Source organism: Doryrhamphus excisus, linkage group LG11 (genome assembly GCF_037039965.1).
Source record: "Doryrhamphus excisus strain RoL-2023G ecotype Guam linkage group LG11, RoL_Dexc_Guam_v1.1, whole genome shotgun sequence".
Taxonomy (NCBI): Eukaryota; Metazoa; Chordata; class Actinopteri; order Syngnathiformes; family Syngnathidae; genus Doryrhamphus; species Doryrhamphus excisus.
The window spans coordinates 9,809,167-9,823,984 of NC_136367.1; the positions used below are offsets into that span (position 1 = coordinate 9,809,167).

A 14,818-nucleotide genomic window follows, 5' to 3' on the forward strand; every position below is an offset into this window, starting at 1 on the left:
TGTTTAAGCTAGCTTGGTTCATGCGGTCCTATGTGTGCATGATTAATGTGACGATTGATGCTTTTTGCCAGGAATAATGCTCTATTTGCCTTTCAACGTTACAATAATACCACATATTTAAAAGATGTTTTTTTTCTAGCATGTTTTTGTAGTTAGGATTGCTTATGAATGCAAAATAAGCTATGTGCATGTGCTGGGTGATACCATGTGCTCACACTGTAGTAAAGCCTGATGCTATTAGCTGCTGCTAATGCTCTTGTTGCCTTTTAAAGATAAAAATGAGAAAACATATACTAAAAAGGAGTTCTTTGCACGTGTTTTTGTAGTGTGTGTTGCTTATGGAGCATGCTAGCTGCAGGTGCTGTGGTCCCATGTGCTCAGACTGTGATTGATGCTCTCTTTCGAAGTAGAAGTGACTTTTGAGAATTATTTGCAATTGTATCGCAACACATAGATCAGGGGTGCTCACACTTTTTCAGCATGCGAGCTACTTTTAAAATGACCGAGTCAAAATGATCTACCCACTACAAAAATGCAAAACATCTATTTATTTTCAAATGTATTGAGGATTATTTGTACATACAATGTATGTTGATGTACCTTACATAACCAAATGAGCCAATATTGCAAAACACACATAATTAACTCTTAACATTTTTTGTAATTACCTGAGTTTACTTTGATGACTTGCACTAAATTGAATCAGCCAGGGATGCATAGTCGGGACAGTAGCTGCTGATAGCCAGGTTAGCCAGGCAAACGCACTTCGAAAAAGACATTGTGAAAAAAAAAGTCCACCTCCCATTCCGTATGGAAGTGATATGTTTTTGCCTTTTTACTTGGTCCAGCTACTTCACTCATTTTAGTGATCATAAACTTTAGCGAGGGCTTAAAATCTGACGCAATTCGCCGACGAGCTTAGCACTTTGCATCGTTGTTTACGCATGAGCGGTGACCTAAAGGTCAAAATTCAGTTGTCATCTGACTGGTTGTCCTGTATGTCAATCAAGTAACGGGGATAGATGATAGGCTGACATCGTAAGTTCTGCTGCACTTAGAGACGTTGTTTGATTTGATTGGTCACCCGAAGGGCAACATTCAGTTGTCATCTGAATGGCTGCCCTGTATATCAATCAAGTGACGGCATTGATGCTAGGATGATATTTTTTTAATGTCACGCCGCGATCGACCAGCGATCGACCAGTACCACCTCCGCGATCAACCGGTAGATCGCGATCGACTTAATGAGCACCCCTGACATAGATGCTATATTGATAAGATATGCCATTTTTCATCCCTCAGTGGGGAAATTAGTTAATTTGAAATTTGCTATTGTACTGATCAGCAGAGGTCTTAGGCTTGTTTATCAAATATTAATCCTGATTTGTTTAGTTAAGTAAAATATTTTCTGTTCTTCTTTCCAGCATCTCCCTGAGCATTGCACATTGCGAGATTTGGAAATCTGTTGGCAGCTGAAGGCGACTGAAAGCATCATCATCATCATCATCAGCCCTACCACCATTAGCTAATCAATACATTCATATCTATACACCAGAGAAGACATCAGTGCATAAACAACACATACCATATATTGCTAAACTAGAGTCACTCAAAACACTACACACCATCCATCCATCCATCCATCCACGCACACAGACACTGGGAAAAAGTACTGTCCTAGTACTTTGCAGTGTACTACTGCTCTATTTTCAACATTAAAGTGTTGGGAAGTGTTTTTGTGCTTTTGTTTTTGCTGTGAACAGGATGCCACGGAAGGGGAAGCGTTCCGAAGCAGCGAAGCGCCGATGGAGGAAGCTGGACCTTGCTGATCCACAGACGGGCCAGACCAGCGCACGCCAGCAGGTACTTTTCCTCTCATGACGGATTTCTTACTACAGTGTTGTAGCTGTAATAAATGATTAAATAGAATATTCCTTTGGGACTAATATGTACTACATCGACATTGTTCACAGCCTGGGTCCCCATCCTCGACGACCAGCGATGGGACCACCCTGCAGTCTCCCACGAAGAAGGTATTGGTTTCACTTTTAATTTTGAAGATGAATTTGTCTTCTTTGTCATAAACTTAACATCCTCTAATGTGTAATCAGAGAGCCAGGTTCCAGACCTCCCCTCTGGCCGACCAGCCCCGTGCGGCGGATGCTTGCTCCACCACTTCTTCTGTGGTTGCCCAGGTAAGATTTTCGTCAGCCTTTTGAAAAATGTATGGGATAATTGTCATTCATGCTGCACATAAGGTTTTGTAGACATTCAGAGAAATGTGAATATAACAGATAAATTGCTGGTGTTGACATGTAAGACGTGTATGTTACTGTATTGACATACTGCAGTTCCTGACTGATTTTGCCAAAGATATATTGGTACTGTTTGGTTTTACTCGTACTCACGGTTTTAAATGTTTGTGCTACTTCCTTAGGAGTCTCTGGCCAGACACCAGCCTCCGAGACACGGTCAGCCCTCCTGTGACTTGAATACACATTTTTTTTATCGTTTTAATGTCTATTTTCTTTCACTGTGTCAAATGTATTGTCTGTAGTCTCGTACTGTGCAAAACATTGCTACGGTATCTACTGTTTAAGGTTGGAGGATTTACCTTTTTAATTGTGTCTGTGATTGTGATTAGTCCGAGGCACTGGGCGACGCCACACCGTGCGGAAATGGCCAGTTTCTGCAGTGACTGGGAAGAACCACAAGCTGGTCATTCCAGCCGTGGCTCAGGGCACGCGGGTATGTAGAACGTCTGAATACAAGAGTACATTGAAGACCGACATTGAATATGCGCTCACATATGTATTTATTTGTATGTTTGTAGTTTGTCCTGATAGTTGGAGACTCCCATCTGCGAGCCATTGCACATGGATTTGTGAAGATGCCAGAGGGACCCTTGTCTTTTGGTGTGATGTCCACCCCGGGTGCCACGGCGGCTCAGTTGTGGGCTGAGGTGCAGAATGCGGTTCTGTCTCGGTCTCCCGAGGCGGTCTGTGTTTTGGCACCCAGCAACAACTTGGGTCGTCCCGTTGGCGAGGCAGCCACCGACTTCGGGCAGCTCCTGACCGCCATCTACAGCCGCTGGCCTAACGTAAATACCTTGTGATCTATATTCTTGTTGCAAATAATGATTTACATAAAGTGGAATTTATATTGGTAATGATGACATGTTAATTTATTCAGGTCGTCGTCGTGGACTTTCCTCCACGTCTGAACGTCGTGGTGGCCCAGCAGGATCGTCTGCGCCGGGAGTACCATCGGGTGGCAGCTAGTATGGGTATGCAAATTCAAATAAAGGCATACTGTTATCAACGCTTAACATAAGTGGGAAACCTCAACGATGTGAAATGCCAGTGTCATTTCATTGACTTGACCTGGTAAACAAAAGTTTATAGAAACTAATAAGGGATTTGTTTTTTCCTTTCTGTACCGCAGGTATTCCCTACCTATCCTCAGCTGACCACTTCCCGCTGTCACGCCTTGAGATGTGGTGTAGGGATGGCGTAAGTAGATGACGTCCTATAGTAAGGATATGTACACGTAGAATATTTCCAGGTTTACTCATCATTTTGGGTTATGTGTGGCAGGTACACCTCAGTGACAACGATGGGATGCCTGTGCTTGCCAGGTTACTGTGGGCTGCTGCCCACCGTCAGCTGGAGAGTACCACACCCGCCCCACCCCCTCCACCTCCGCCACCAGCCCCTCCTACGACGTCGCCGCCGGGCGAGGTACTTTTGGGTTTCACCTTCATTCACACTACATTTTACTCACAAACACATTAGGGCTGGGTTAAATTATTATTTTTGTAATAGATTTAATTTAGAAAATAGTTGCTTGATGCATCGATTAATCTAACGATTCATTTTTACAACCAATTTGATTCGATTTTGATTAAACTATCGATTAATAATTTGACATATATAGCAATTAAAGCTAATTTATCTCCATGAATCAAACAAATATATATTTAGTTCAAAAATGAATTGTTTTGAACAATACAACAATAAAGTGCACAATGGAATCCGAAAATAACAAAAGTAATAAACTTTCTTTCAATAAATAAAACTATTGTGCGAAAAACACAATCTGAATGAAAATTAGGGATGGGCACGATTAATAGATGATTGATTATTGAGTATTAAGAATTTTGTCGATCACGTATTTTTTTTTCAACAGTGTTAAACATGTTCATGTAGTTCATTGAGCGTGCTTCGAGAAAGTAATAAAATAATAATAATAATAATAAAGTAATAAAATATCCCACCAGCTTATAGCCCTGTAGCCTATTTTGTTATAGAATAGCGTATTGGCTCTTATTTTGTTAAGATCTCCAGTCCCAAAGCCTCAGCGTAGAGGCCTATTACTATAGTTTAACAGTTGTACATTTAAATTGTAAATCGCACAAGACGTGGATTAAAGTTCTCCTTAAATTATTATTTATGATTTTTATTTTTTGTGTCAATGTCATCGATGATGTTGACGCGTTGTCCCAGCCCGAAAAAACATACACGTGTTTTATGCATGTGAACCATTGTGTTGGTTTATCAAACCTATGTGTCGCAAATCGTTTTTGCCTGTGTTTCCCCATCAGCCCCATCGTCCTTGGTCGTCATTGTTCCAGAAGGTACTTTCAAAAAGGCATCTCCATGTGTAATGGATGCCACGTTATGATTGCCTTTTCTGTGCCCCATCAGCTGGAGACGACTGCACCACCGGCACCTTCTCTTCAGACGTCCCCACCGACACGAGTGTTCCTGCCGAAAGTGGTTGTGAAGGGTGAGGTCACCGTGCAGCGTCCTTCCAACCCTTTTGACTGGACACTCATTGGCACCGCAGAGGGGGTAAAAAAAAATTGAAAAATGGACAAGAATATGTATGTAGCCATAATGTGACTTATCGCAACAGAGGAGTCGGCGTGTCAAATCCAAGGTGCCCCGTGACCCCAGCAAAGGGATGTGCAAGCAGCAGTTTTGTCACAGTTGATGGAGACAAGCATGGATGTTAGGATGGTGATAGTTTCAAGTCTTAGTATATGTATTTTGGTACTTTTTGACAGGAGGACCTGTTGCAGTGCAACATCCCTGTGAACCCTGTGTGGTTCAGCCCGCCTATGCTGGTTGCAATGGACAAGCTGGCTCCATCGCATCTTCCAAGCCCTGAGACCTCCACAGTTCTCCCCAAGGGCAAGAAGGTAATTTAGCAACTTCATAGAAATTATGTTATTCACAAATACAACAAAATCTTGTAAGTACAGCACTTTTATTTTGTAAAAGCTATGCATGTGAAATATTTCCTTTTTTTCTGTGCCACGTCAGACAGTGACTGCAGAGTGCCAACGGCGTCGTCCAGCCTCCAAGAGGAGAGTGGGAGAGCTGCAGGTGTGTAGTCCATGTACAGTCATCCCTTGTTCATCTTGGTTCATTGGTTCCACATAAGACCATGATAAGCAACTTTCTGCAAAGGTTGTTTAGGAAAATATAATAATCGGGCAAGTAGGCTCCAGCACCTCTGCGATCCTCATAAGGATAAGCGGTAGAAAACGATTGAACGAAATATGTCATAGGAGAAAACAAAATGTTGTTCTGGTTGTAAAAGTGTGTGTGTGCATTTTTAGTAAAGTGTTGTGTGTACATTTTTAGATGGAGGCAACATTGCCACCTTCCTCCACGCCACTGCAGCACATTGTACAGGATGAGACCAGCTGGGTAAAATGCACTTTTTTCTTTTTATAGTATGTATATGTATATGTGTGTATATATAGTGTGTATATATATAAATGGCATGACAGACATGTGTGTGTGTGTAGATGGAGGAAACACCACATCGTGTGGAGCTGCCTTCCACCCCAACACCACCTTGCAGTCCCGGGCCAGTGGTCGTCACAGAGGAGACGTGTGCGCCATCCTCCACACCACCACAGCACATTGTCATGGATGGGACCAGCTGGGTAAAACAAACATTTTCTATGTTTATCATATACACACACTATATTTGTTACTATATTAAAGGTGGTATTTTGTTGGTTTTGTGTGCCATTTTTAAATTAGTTTTGCCTTCCCATTTAGACTGAGGCGACACTGGGTACTGTAGATCTGCCGTCAACACCATCACCGCCTTGTAGTCCAGGGACAGTGGTTCAGAGAGACATTTGTGCAAAGTCCTCAATGCCACTACTGCACATTGTCCTGGATGGGACCAGCCAGGTAATTTTAATACAGGAAATGTATACGCCTACTAGATCTACTGTGAAGTTGCATTGATAAAACAAGGCTAATGTAAGCTTTTCTATGGTAAAAACTAACATGATTACACAAATGTATGTTAACACGACAAATACTACATTTCAGGATTGTGGCACAGAAGCTGGTCGACGCATTCGTACCGTCCGGGCCACTCACTCCCAGATGGATTTGAGGTATGACAATTGCACTCGCAATAATCAGTGCACGTGTATGGCACTGACGTTCTTGGCCTACCATGCTGAGGGGTTTCATTTTGATGCGGACGTTCTTGACAGAGTTCTTGAAAATGGAGATGCACTCTATGCGTGGACAATATGTGGGCTAGGACTACGTTTAATCAGCAATCATTTAACCAAAGAGGAAATGCCAAAGATAGTTCACACCGACAACAATGCTTACACAGTTGGAGCCAAAATTTGGTTTGGTAAGGGATCGCAGCAATTCCCTAGTAGATCCTTATTTGTTGCCACTTGCCAGACAACTTGAGTGCCTCTCACAAGATGTCACTCATGCTTTTCTGATTGTGGCTCCAGAGTGCTTTGCGGTTTTTCGTGATAGGTCAGGATGCTACGGTTTTTTTGATTCGCACAGCCGATCTGCAGTAGGTTTGCCAGACCCAAACGGAACTGCGATTATGATGACATTTTCTCACTTAGATGACTTAGTCGACCATGTGCATGAGCTCCTTTCGGATCGCAGCCCCGATGCAAACTACGAGTTAGTACCGGTTTCCTTTGGATTAGTTCAGATTGCAAGTGACAGACAGGTGCAGTTGGATGTCGGAGTCATTTCAGAGCCCACCAAAGTAACAGACACAGCAATAAGAGAATGTGTTGAGACAGATCAAGAGGAGCTCATAGTACCGCCATGCGTCCATGTAGATTTTTCCAAAGTGAGTAAAACGAGGCGACGGACCGCTATGAAAAGGGCACTCAAGTGCCAACAATGTAGACCGTACGAAGCTTCAAAAGAACCCGATCCCCGTCAAAAAAAACTTCTACAAATGAAGGTCAAGTATGTAACAGACACTAATTACCGGCAACAAAAATTAAACCGCTTTACCACGCGATACAGGTGTGATAGTGCCTTTAAGAATAAACAGAAAGCGCACGTTGCTGAAAAATACCACAGAAGTCCGACAACAAAAAAGACTTTAATGTCAGCATATGTCAGGAAAAGGTACCAATCAGATATGGCTTTTGTTGAACGACAGAAGCTGTATCTGAGGGACAAATATCACAGAGACCCGGCTTTTAACTGGAGACAGAGGTTATATCTCAGGGAGCGGTATCACCGGAATCCAGATATTCAGATGAGAAAAAAGTTATATCTGAAGGAAAGGTATCACCGGGATCCAGCTTTTCAGGTGAAACTAAAGTTATATATGAGGGAGCGGTATCACCGGGATCCAGCTTTTCAGGCAAGATATAGGGTATATTTAAGAGATAAATATCGCAACCATGCAGGTTTTAAGCAAAGGTGGGCTGTTTTCATGAAAACATGGATGCACAAGCATAGAAATGATCCTTATTTTCAAAATAAGAAATATGAAATAAACAGACTTTCGAATTTAAGTCTACATCGCGTTCAGCGTTGTGAAAAGAACCGTCTTACCAGGCAGCATATTCGGCACAAATTACAATGCGCGCTTCAAATAAAGAATAAATACATGACTATAACTCAACATTCAGCCAACAATGTGCAGGATCCAGCAAGCGCTGTAATGAAGGCAGCAATATCGTCTTTCCGCGAAAGAGTCGCACGTGGGCCCACATATGTTTGTACTGTATGCCACCGTGCTCTTTTCCTAAATCAGGTACAGAAATGCAATCGAGGAAAATATAGCAACAACCGTGACATAGTGGCCACCAGCTTGACAGGTAAATATGTTCACGTCTGCAACAACAATTGTTCTGCCCCATGCACTGCCCCGCAAGAGAGAAAGCAGGAATGGATATGTCACACCTGTGACTCCCACCTTAGGAGATGTGCAATGCCACCTCTGGCAGCTGCAAATAAGTTGGATCTGGCACCCATTCCCCAAGAGCTGTCCGATTTAAATGTAATCGAGAGACAGCTGATAGCAAAAATTATACCTTTTGCAAAAATTGTAGCATTGCCCAAAGGACGGCAACGAGCTGTTCATGGCTCAGTAGTGTGCGTACCATCGGAAATGGAAGCAGCAGTGAACTCACTACCTAGGCCACGTAGCGAAGCTCAACTGCTGCAGGTAAAGCTAAAGAGACGCCTTCGGTATAAAGGACATCAGCATTTTTATACGGTAAATATGGCGAATGTTATAGCAGGGCTCAGGACGCTGATACACACTCATCCACAGTACAGGGATGTGTGCATCAATGAGAGTGCAGCAGCTGAAAGTGTCCTTGAAGGGGAAGAGGAGCCATCCGCCCCGCCGTCATCATCCTTGCAGCAAGAGGCCAGCAATGCCCAAGATGAGGAGAGGATCGTTAAAGTATCACCGAGTTCTTACTTCAACACCAGATTGTTTTCAGTTGATCCACGCTTTGCTGAAGATCAGGGCTACCTTTTCTTTGCCCAATTTGTCATTGAAACGTACATGGCCAATAACAGCATGTCTATTCAGTCACGGAAAGGAAAACCTCACACTGCGGATGGGAGGAAAATTCTGAACCGGATGATCCAGGACAAGGTGGCGTTGGAGCGGCTCATACAGAACAGGGAAGCGACCAGATTTATGCAGCCACTCCGAGGAACACCAGCATACTGGGAGAAAGCTCACCGGGAGCTCCACGCAATGGCCAGGCAGTTGGGGAAGCCGACATTTTTTCTTACCTTTTCTGCGGCGGAAATGAGATGGCCTGAAGTCACTGCTGTGATAAAAGCGCAGCAAGGCCAACAGGAGGGTCACTTTTCAGATCTGGACTGGAACGCTAAATGCGAGATTCTCCGCAGCAATCCAGTCACGGTCATGCGCATGTTTGAGAAAAGGGTAGATGCTCTCTTAGAGCTTATTCTGTCTCCTGCGCAGCCCATCGGCCCAGTCGAGGACTACTTTTATCGTGTTGAGTTTCAAGCAAGAGGAAGTCCTCATATTCACATGGTGGTGTGGATAAAGGATGCACCGGTGATCGAGGAACCAGATCCCATCTACTGTGGCGAAGTGGTCGAATTCATCAACCGTTATATTACCTGCCACATCCCCGATCAAACCAAGGATCCGGAACTCCATGAAGTGGTTACGAGTGTTCAAACTCACACCCGCAGTCACACCAAATCTTGCCGAAAAGGAAATGTCTCCTGTCGTTTTGGATTCCCTAAACTGCCCATGGATGTCACCACAATTACCTTTCCCTTTGAGGACCCGACCAGTGATGACGAAGAGGAAAACGATGACCCCAAGAAGAAGAGACGGAAGGAGGAAGACGCCCATGCCAAAAGGACCAAGTTGGCGAAGAAACAGAGGGAGTCCAAGGAAAAGCTAAAACAGGTTAGAGAGCGTCTTATGGACACACAGGTTCCGGAGGATTTGACGGACCTGCTCAATTCATGCCAGCTGACCCTGGGCCGGTATAAGCACTATGTTGAGAACCTCAGTACTGGGATGGCTGTCCACTTGAAGCGTACACCGCAAGAAAGTTGGACTAATGCCTACAACCCCCATCTGCTGCGTGCGTGGAACGCCAACATGGACATCCAGTATATTCTGGATGATATCAGCTGCATCATGTACATGATGTCTTACATCTCCAAGCCGGAGCACGAGATGACAGAGTTCCTCAAATCTGTCATCAAGGACGTGCAAAAGTCTGACGTCAACCAGAAGGAGGAGATGCAAAAGATCATGCAGGCGTATTCAAAGCACAGAGAGGTAAGTGCTCAGGAAGCAGTGGCACGAACATGCAGTTTGCCCCTGAAGAAGTCCTCACGCAATGTGGTGTTCCTCCAAACCGACGAGGACGGTTTCCGAAGGAGTCTGCCCATGAGTCGGCTTATGACCATGCACCCAGATTCAGCTGAAGTGTGGATGTCAAGTTTGCCGGAAAAGTACGCCAACAGACCACGTACGCAGGCGTTTGAGTCTATGTGTCTGGCAGAGTTTGCGTCTGATTACCGGGTGGTCTACGGTCACCAGAGAGAAGGGCCAAATGTCATTCCCCTTTTGAACGACATGGGTTGCATTCAGAAGAGGACCAGGGGAAAACCTGCCGTGATAAGATACACACGGTTTTCCATGACAAAGTTTCCTGAAAAATATTTCAGGGCCCTTCTCAAACTCTACTCTACAGGACGGACCGCGAGTTGACCAGCGACTCCCACCCAACTTATGAGTCATTCTACCTGGACGGATGGTCAAGGCTAGGTCCGGCAAAAGCCATCGTTGATGAGAAAATGAAGCGGTTTGAGGGCCAAGCGAAGAAACTGGACAAGACTTTGGAGCAACTCCAACAGGAAGGTCCAGCTGTTAATGCGTGGAACTCTTTTGCGCCAGAGGTGGAAGCAGAGCGCCTGGAATGTCTTGCTGCGCTGAAGGCCATGATGCCAAACGCAGCGGACGAGCGGGATGAGCAGGATGACGTTCCTGCTTATCAGGCTGACCTTTCCGGCGCCCCAGCACTGCCGGCCTTTGAAGCACCCCAGTTGAGTCCGGACTTTGTGAGGAGGATGTACCGCAGTCTTAACATCATGCAGGCTTCCGTCTTCTATGCCGTACGCGACTGGTGTTTGCAGCACGTTTCTGATCGCGACCTTGAGCCCTTTCATTATTTCATCTCAGGGGGAGCTGGATGTGGCAAGTCACATGTCATCAAGTGCATTTACCAGGAGGCCACCAAGATTTTTCGGCAGCTTCCCGGCATTCGTACCGATGCGGATTTCTCAGCCCACGGTTCTGTTGACGTCATTTACCGGCACAGCTGCGTTCAACATTTCTGGGAAAACCCTTCACTCGGTCTTGAAGCTCCCAAGAAGTTTGAGGCCTCCATATCAAGGACTCGGCAACGCGCTGGACACCTTGCGGGTGAGTCTTTCCAACGTGCAGATTTTAATCATTGATGAAATATCAATGGTCTCCAAGGATCTTTTTGCGTATGTCCACTGGCGGTTCCAGCAAGTCAAGGGCAACCGGAAGACCTTTGGAGGGATCTCTGTGCTTGTAGTTGGGGACTTTTACCAGCTGCCACCTCTTGGAAGGGCCAAACCCCTCTGTGTGTATGAGGATAATGTCCTTGACCTCTGGACCAACTTTCACTTGGTCCGGCTTACAGAGATCATGCGACAGAAGGAGGACCTGACCTTTGCCCAGCTTTTGAACAGGGTAAGGGAAAAGAGGAAGGAGGAGCCCTTGTATGAAAGTGACCGGGCTTTACTGCAGCAGGCTACTGTCGAAACATCGCAGTGTCACACCAGTACGCTCCACATTTTTGCAACCAATAAGGAGGTTGACGAACACAACCGTGCAACTGTGGCAGCTTTGAAACTGAATGTGGTCGACATTCCGGCAGAAAACTACAGAAAAGACCCCCGGACCGGACAATTGGTCATCGTGTCCAACATGATAACCGGGAGGAAAAGAGATCTGCCCGACAACCTGCAAGCCGCTGTAGGAGCGCGAGTCATGATCATCCGGAACTTGGACATTGAGGATGGTCTCGTGCACCTTCGGGACCATCATGAACATTGTCCGTGGACCACAGGCCGCTGTTACTTTTCTTGGCATTTCTTTGGACAATCCTGGAGCAGGCCTGAAATTTCGGAAGAAACTTCAGGGACCCGGGGACGATTTGACCTACATTGAAAAGTCAGAGGAAAGTTTAAGCATCAAAGGACTGGTGAGGCGGCAATTCCCGGCAAAACTGGCCTTTGGATGCACAGCGCACAAAGTGCAAGGCATGACGCTATCTTGTGCGGTCGTATCCCTGAAGCGTGTGTTTGAACCTGGAATGGCCTACGTCGCTCTAAGTCGCACGACCTCGCTCCAGGGACTGAAGATCATGGACTTGGATGAGAAGAAAATATATGCTGATCCCACCATTGCTTTGGCCATGGACAGCATGTTGCACGCTTCTTTCCTGTCTGTCAGACCGCTGTTGCACTTTGCACAAGGGCTTTCTCCGACTTTGAAGATTGTCCACCATAACACAGAGGGCCTCGCGTGTCACATAGAGGACATCAAATCTCATCATGAGCTGAGACTGGCTGATGTGCTTTGTTTGACAGAAACGCATTTGTCTGGTTCCATCTCGCCGCACTTGCCGCTGTTTTTGTACGGAACAGACGTGTTTCCTACTTAAACAGGCCAGACATGGCTTCGAAAGAGGGAGGCGGAGTTGCAGCCTACTGTCGGAGGGAACTTCAAGGCCAGCCACTTCGGTTTGTCCAGAATGTGCCAGACCTTGAATTCTTGGTGGTTAAAGTCACGGTGCCGATCACGGCTGTGGTGGCTACTGTTTATCGACCACCGACCTTGAGTCTGGGCACATTTCTACCTAATTTGACAAGCCTCTTGGACACCTTGGCAATGATGGAAAGCCACCCCATTGTTGTTTGTGGCGACTTCAACGAGGACCTGCTTTCAAAACGCAAGAAGCCTATACTGGAGTTGTTTGAGTCCAGAGGCTATACTCAGCTCATCGGCAAGGCAACAACTGGCAAGCAGACACTGATTGATCACATTTACATTTCTCAACCGCAGTCTTGCATTCAGTCAGGTGTTCTGCATTCTTACTACAGTTACCACAGTCCGGTGTACTGTATCTTAACATCTTTGTAGGTCCTGGTCTGGTCTACACATGCCGTCTTGTCCCCAATGAACATTTGCTTGCAATGACCTTGTGGCCATTTCTTCCCCTCCATCCATCCACGCCATCTCACATACGTAAGTACTCCGTGCTTGTGACCTGAAGGCTAGGTATGCTGTACCTCTGCTCATGGGCTGCCTTTCAGAAATGCTGCTGCACACGCTTTAGCCCCAACCGGAAGATGTCGCTTTATTATATGTAGTAGATACATACGCGAGTCAGAATTACTGTATTATCTCTGAACGGGCAGTGTTGGCATAGTCATGTTCTCCATGTTCTCAATGTTCTCCCTATTCCTGAAACTTCATGTCACTTATGATGGAACATTCTAATAACTTGTCTCTCTCTCTCTCTCCCCTGTAGTAGGCACTATTGCATGAATAGCCTGTTCGAGGCTGTTATGTTATACTCGGTCATAGTATTACTTTCAGCTTTTTCAATTACTGTACTGACTTATTACTAACTTGTCTTTCTTTCTCTCTCCCCTGTAGTAGGCACTGCTGCATTGAAGACATGAGAACAGTTATCGGTATCAGCGTTGCTGATATGTAGTCATCGGACCGCTTTTTTTTCCGCAATATATAATATAAAAGTATATACTGTTTGGGTGTGTGTGTGTGTATATACAGTATCTATATGACAGTTACTGATTTATTTGACTAACTTGTCTCTCTTTCTCTCCCCTGTAGTAGGCACTGCTGCACAAAGAGCTGAGAACAGCAAAGCTCAAAGATTTGTATTAGTGGCAGTACATTTTACACAATATATAACATCTATAAAGTGTATATGTATATGACAGTTACTGATAACATTTGACTAACTTGTCTGTCTTTCCCCTGTAGTAGGCACTGCTGCGTGAAAAGCTGAGAAAAGCAAAGCTCATAGATTTGTAGTAGTCGCAGTACTTTTCCGCAATATGTCTATATATATATATTGGGGATGCTCAGCATATGAATATCCCAGCTGACTTCCTGTGTGGATAAAAAGCTGATAGTGTCAGATTTGTGATTTGTGTGTTTTACAGCTACAGAGGAGAACAGGTTCAACTCGCATTCTGATACCAACTGCAGGACATGACAGAAAAGGTGTGTTGACAGTTTGTTTTATGAATTGACAATTAAGAATTCAGTCTTGATACAATTTTTACTGGGTTTTTGTGTGTGTGTCTGTTTAGGGAAAGGACAATCCTTTACACAAACATTTCCCGGACGTGTTAATACTTCCTGTTCCTGTTTTAATACGTAGTTACCTACCACATACATATGTTCACTATGCCTTTTTGTTCTCAAGCGTTTGCACCTTTATGTATAAAGACCATTATTATGCATAATCATGCTGTACCAAACATTTTTCTATTGTAACCTAAACGGTCGAGACAGACGGCTGCCCCACTGAGCCTGGGTTCTGTCCAAGGTTTCTTCCCAAGTGGGAGTTTTTCCTTGCCTCCGTTGCCAGGTGCTTGCTCATGTGGGTTTCTGTTGTTCATTTATGATAAACTTGAGGCTAGACCAAACTAATGATAATAATAATGTGAACCAAAGTGCCTCAAGATCACTTGTTTTGTTGTTAGTTGGTGCGATATGTCATTGAACGCTTCTTTTAATTACTGCTGTTTTTTTTTTTTCTGAAATATTTGATGTGCCTTGGGCCGCTGACCTAAACTGTTGAGTTACATACGGGACATGTTGCCTTGCTACATGAAGTGTTTCTCATTGGTTTTATCTTTCTATATTACAGAATATTATACATCACAATACTGTTCATAACTGGTGTAATTGTTGACAT

The 14,818-nt window shown here is 44.7% G+C and overlaps 2 protein-coding genes and 1 long non-coding RNA gene across 3 annotated transcripts in view; all 3 read left to right on the forward strand.

Moving 5' to 3' along the window:
* The first annotated feature begins 1,428 nt into the window (after positions 1-1,428).
* Positions 1,429-4,666, forward strand: LOC131129981 (uncharacterized). Its single transcript, XM_078794684.1, has 10 exons — positions 1,429-1,863; positions 1,974-2,033; positions 2,112-2,195; positions 2,438-2,471; positions 2,645-2,748; positions 2,834-3,100; positions 3,193-3,286; positions 3,445-3,512; positions 3,597-3,740; positions 4,604-4,666. The coding sequence occupies exons 1-10, from the start codon at positions 1,765-1,767 to the stop codon at positions 4,664-4,666; spliced, it is 1,017 nt and encodes a 338-aa protein (XP_078650810.1). The 5' UTR covers positions 1,429-1,764.
* A 39-nt stretch (positions 4,667-4,705) lies between these two features.
* The window catches only part of LOC144901285 (uncharacterized), a 102,682-nt gene continuing 92,569 nt past the window's right edge, over positions 4,706-14,818 (forward strand). The window contains exon 1 of the long non-coding RNA XR_013629443.1: positions 4,706-4,853. This is a non-coding gene — a long non-coding RNA (uncharacterized LOC144901285). The remainder of the gene's footprint in view (positions 4,854-14,818) is intronic.
* Positions 5,302-14,787, forward strand: LOC144901284 (uncharacterized). Its single transcript, XM_078794726.1, has 7 exons — positions 5,302-5,390; positions 5,652-5,717; positions 5,819-5,959; positions 6,078-6,215; positions 6,360-6,427; positions 14,058-14,118; positions 14,208-14,787. The coding sequence occupies exons 2-6, from the start codon at positions 5,652-5,654 to the stop codon at positions 14,089-14,091; spliced, it is 447 nt and encodes a 148-aa protein (XP_078650852.1). The 5' UTR covers positions 5,302-5,390; the 3' UTR covers positions 14,092-14,118; positions 14,208-14,787.

Excerpts from the sequence above, each read along its gene's own strand:
- LOC131129981 (XM_078794684.1), top strand. The coding sequence starts at position 1,765 with ATGCCACGGAAGGGGAAGCGTTCCGAAGCAGCGAAGCGCCGATGGAGG. Across the intron at positions 3,101-3,192 it reads TCTACAGCCGCTGGCCTAAC|GTCGTCGTCGTGGACTTTCC; the intron begins GTAAATACCTTG and ends TAATTTATTCAG. Across the intron at positions 3,513-3,596 it reads AGATGTGGTGTAGGGATGGC|GTACACCTCAGTGACAACGA; the intron begins GTAAGTAGATGA and ends TATGTGTGGCAG.
- LOC144901284 (XM_078794726.1), top strand. The coding sequence starts at position 5,652 with ATGGAGGCAACATTGCCACCTTCCTCCACGCCACTGCAGCACATTGTA. Across the intron at positions 5,960-6,077 it reads TCATGGATGGGACCAGCTGG|ACTGAGGCGACACTGGGTAC; the intron begins GTAAAACAAACA and ends CTTCCCATTTAG. Across the intron at positions 6,428-14,057 it reads CACTCCCAGATGGATTTGAG|CTACAGAGGAGAACAGGTTC; the intron begins GTATGACAATTG and ends TGTGTTTTACAG.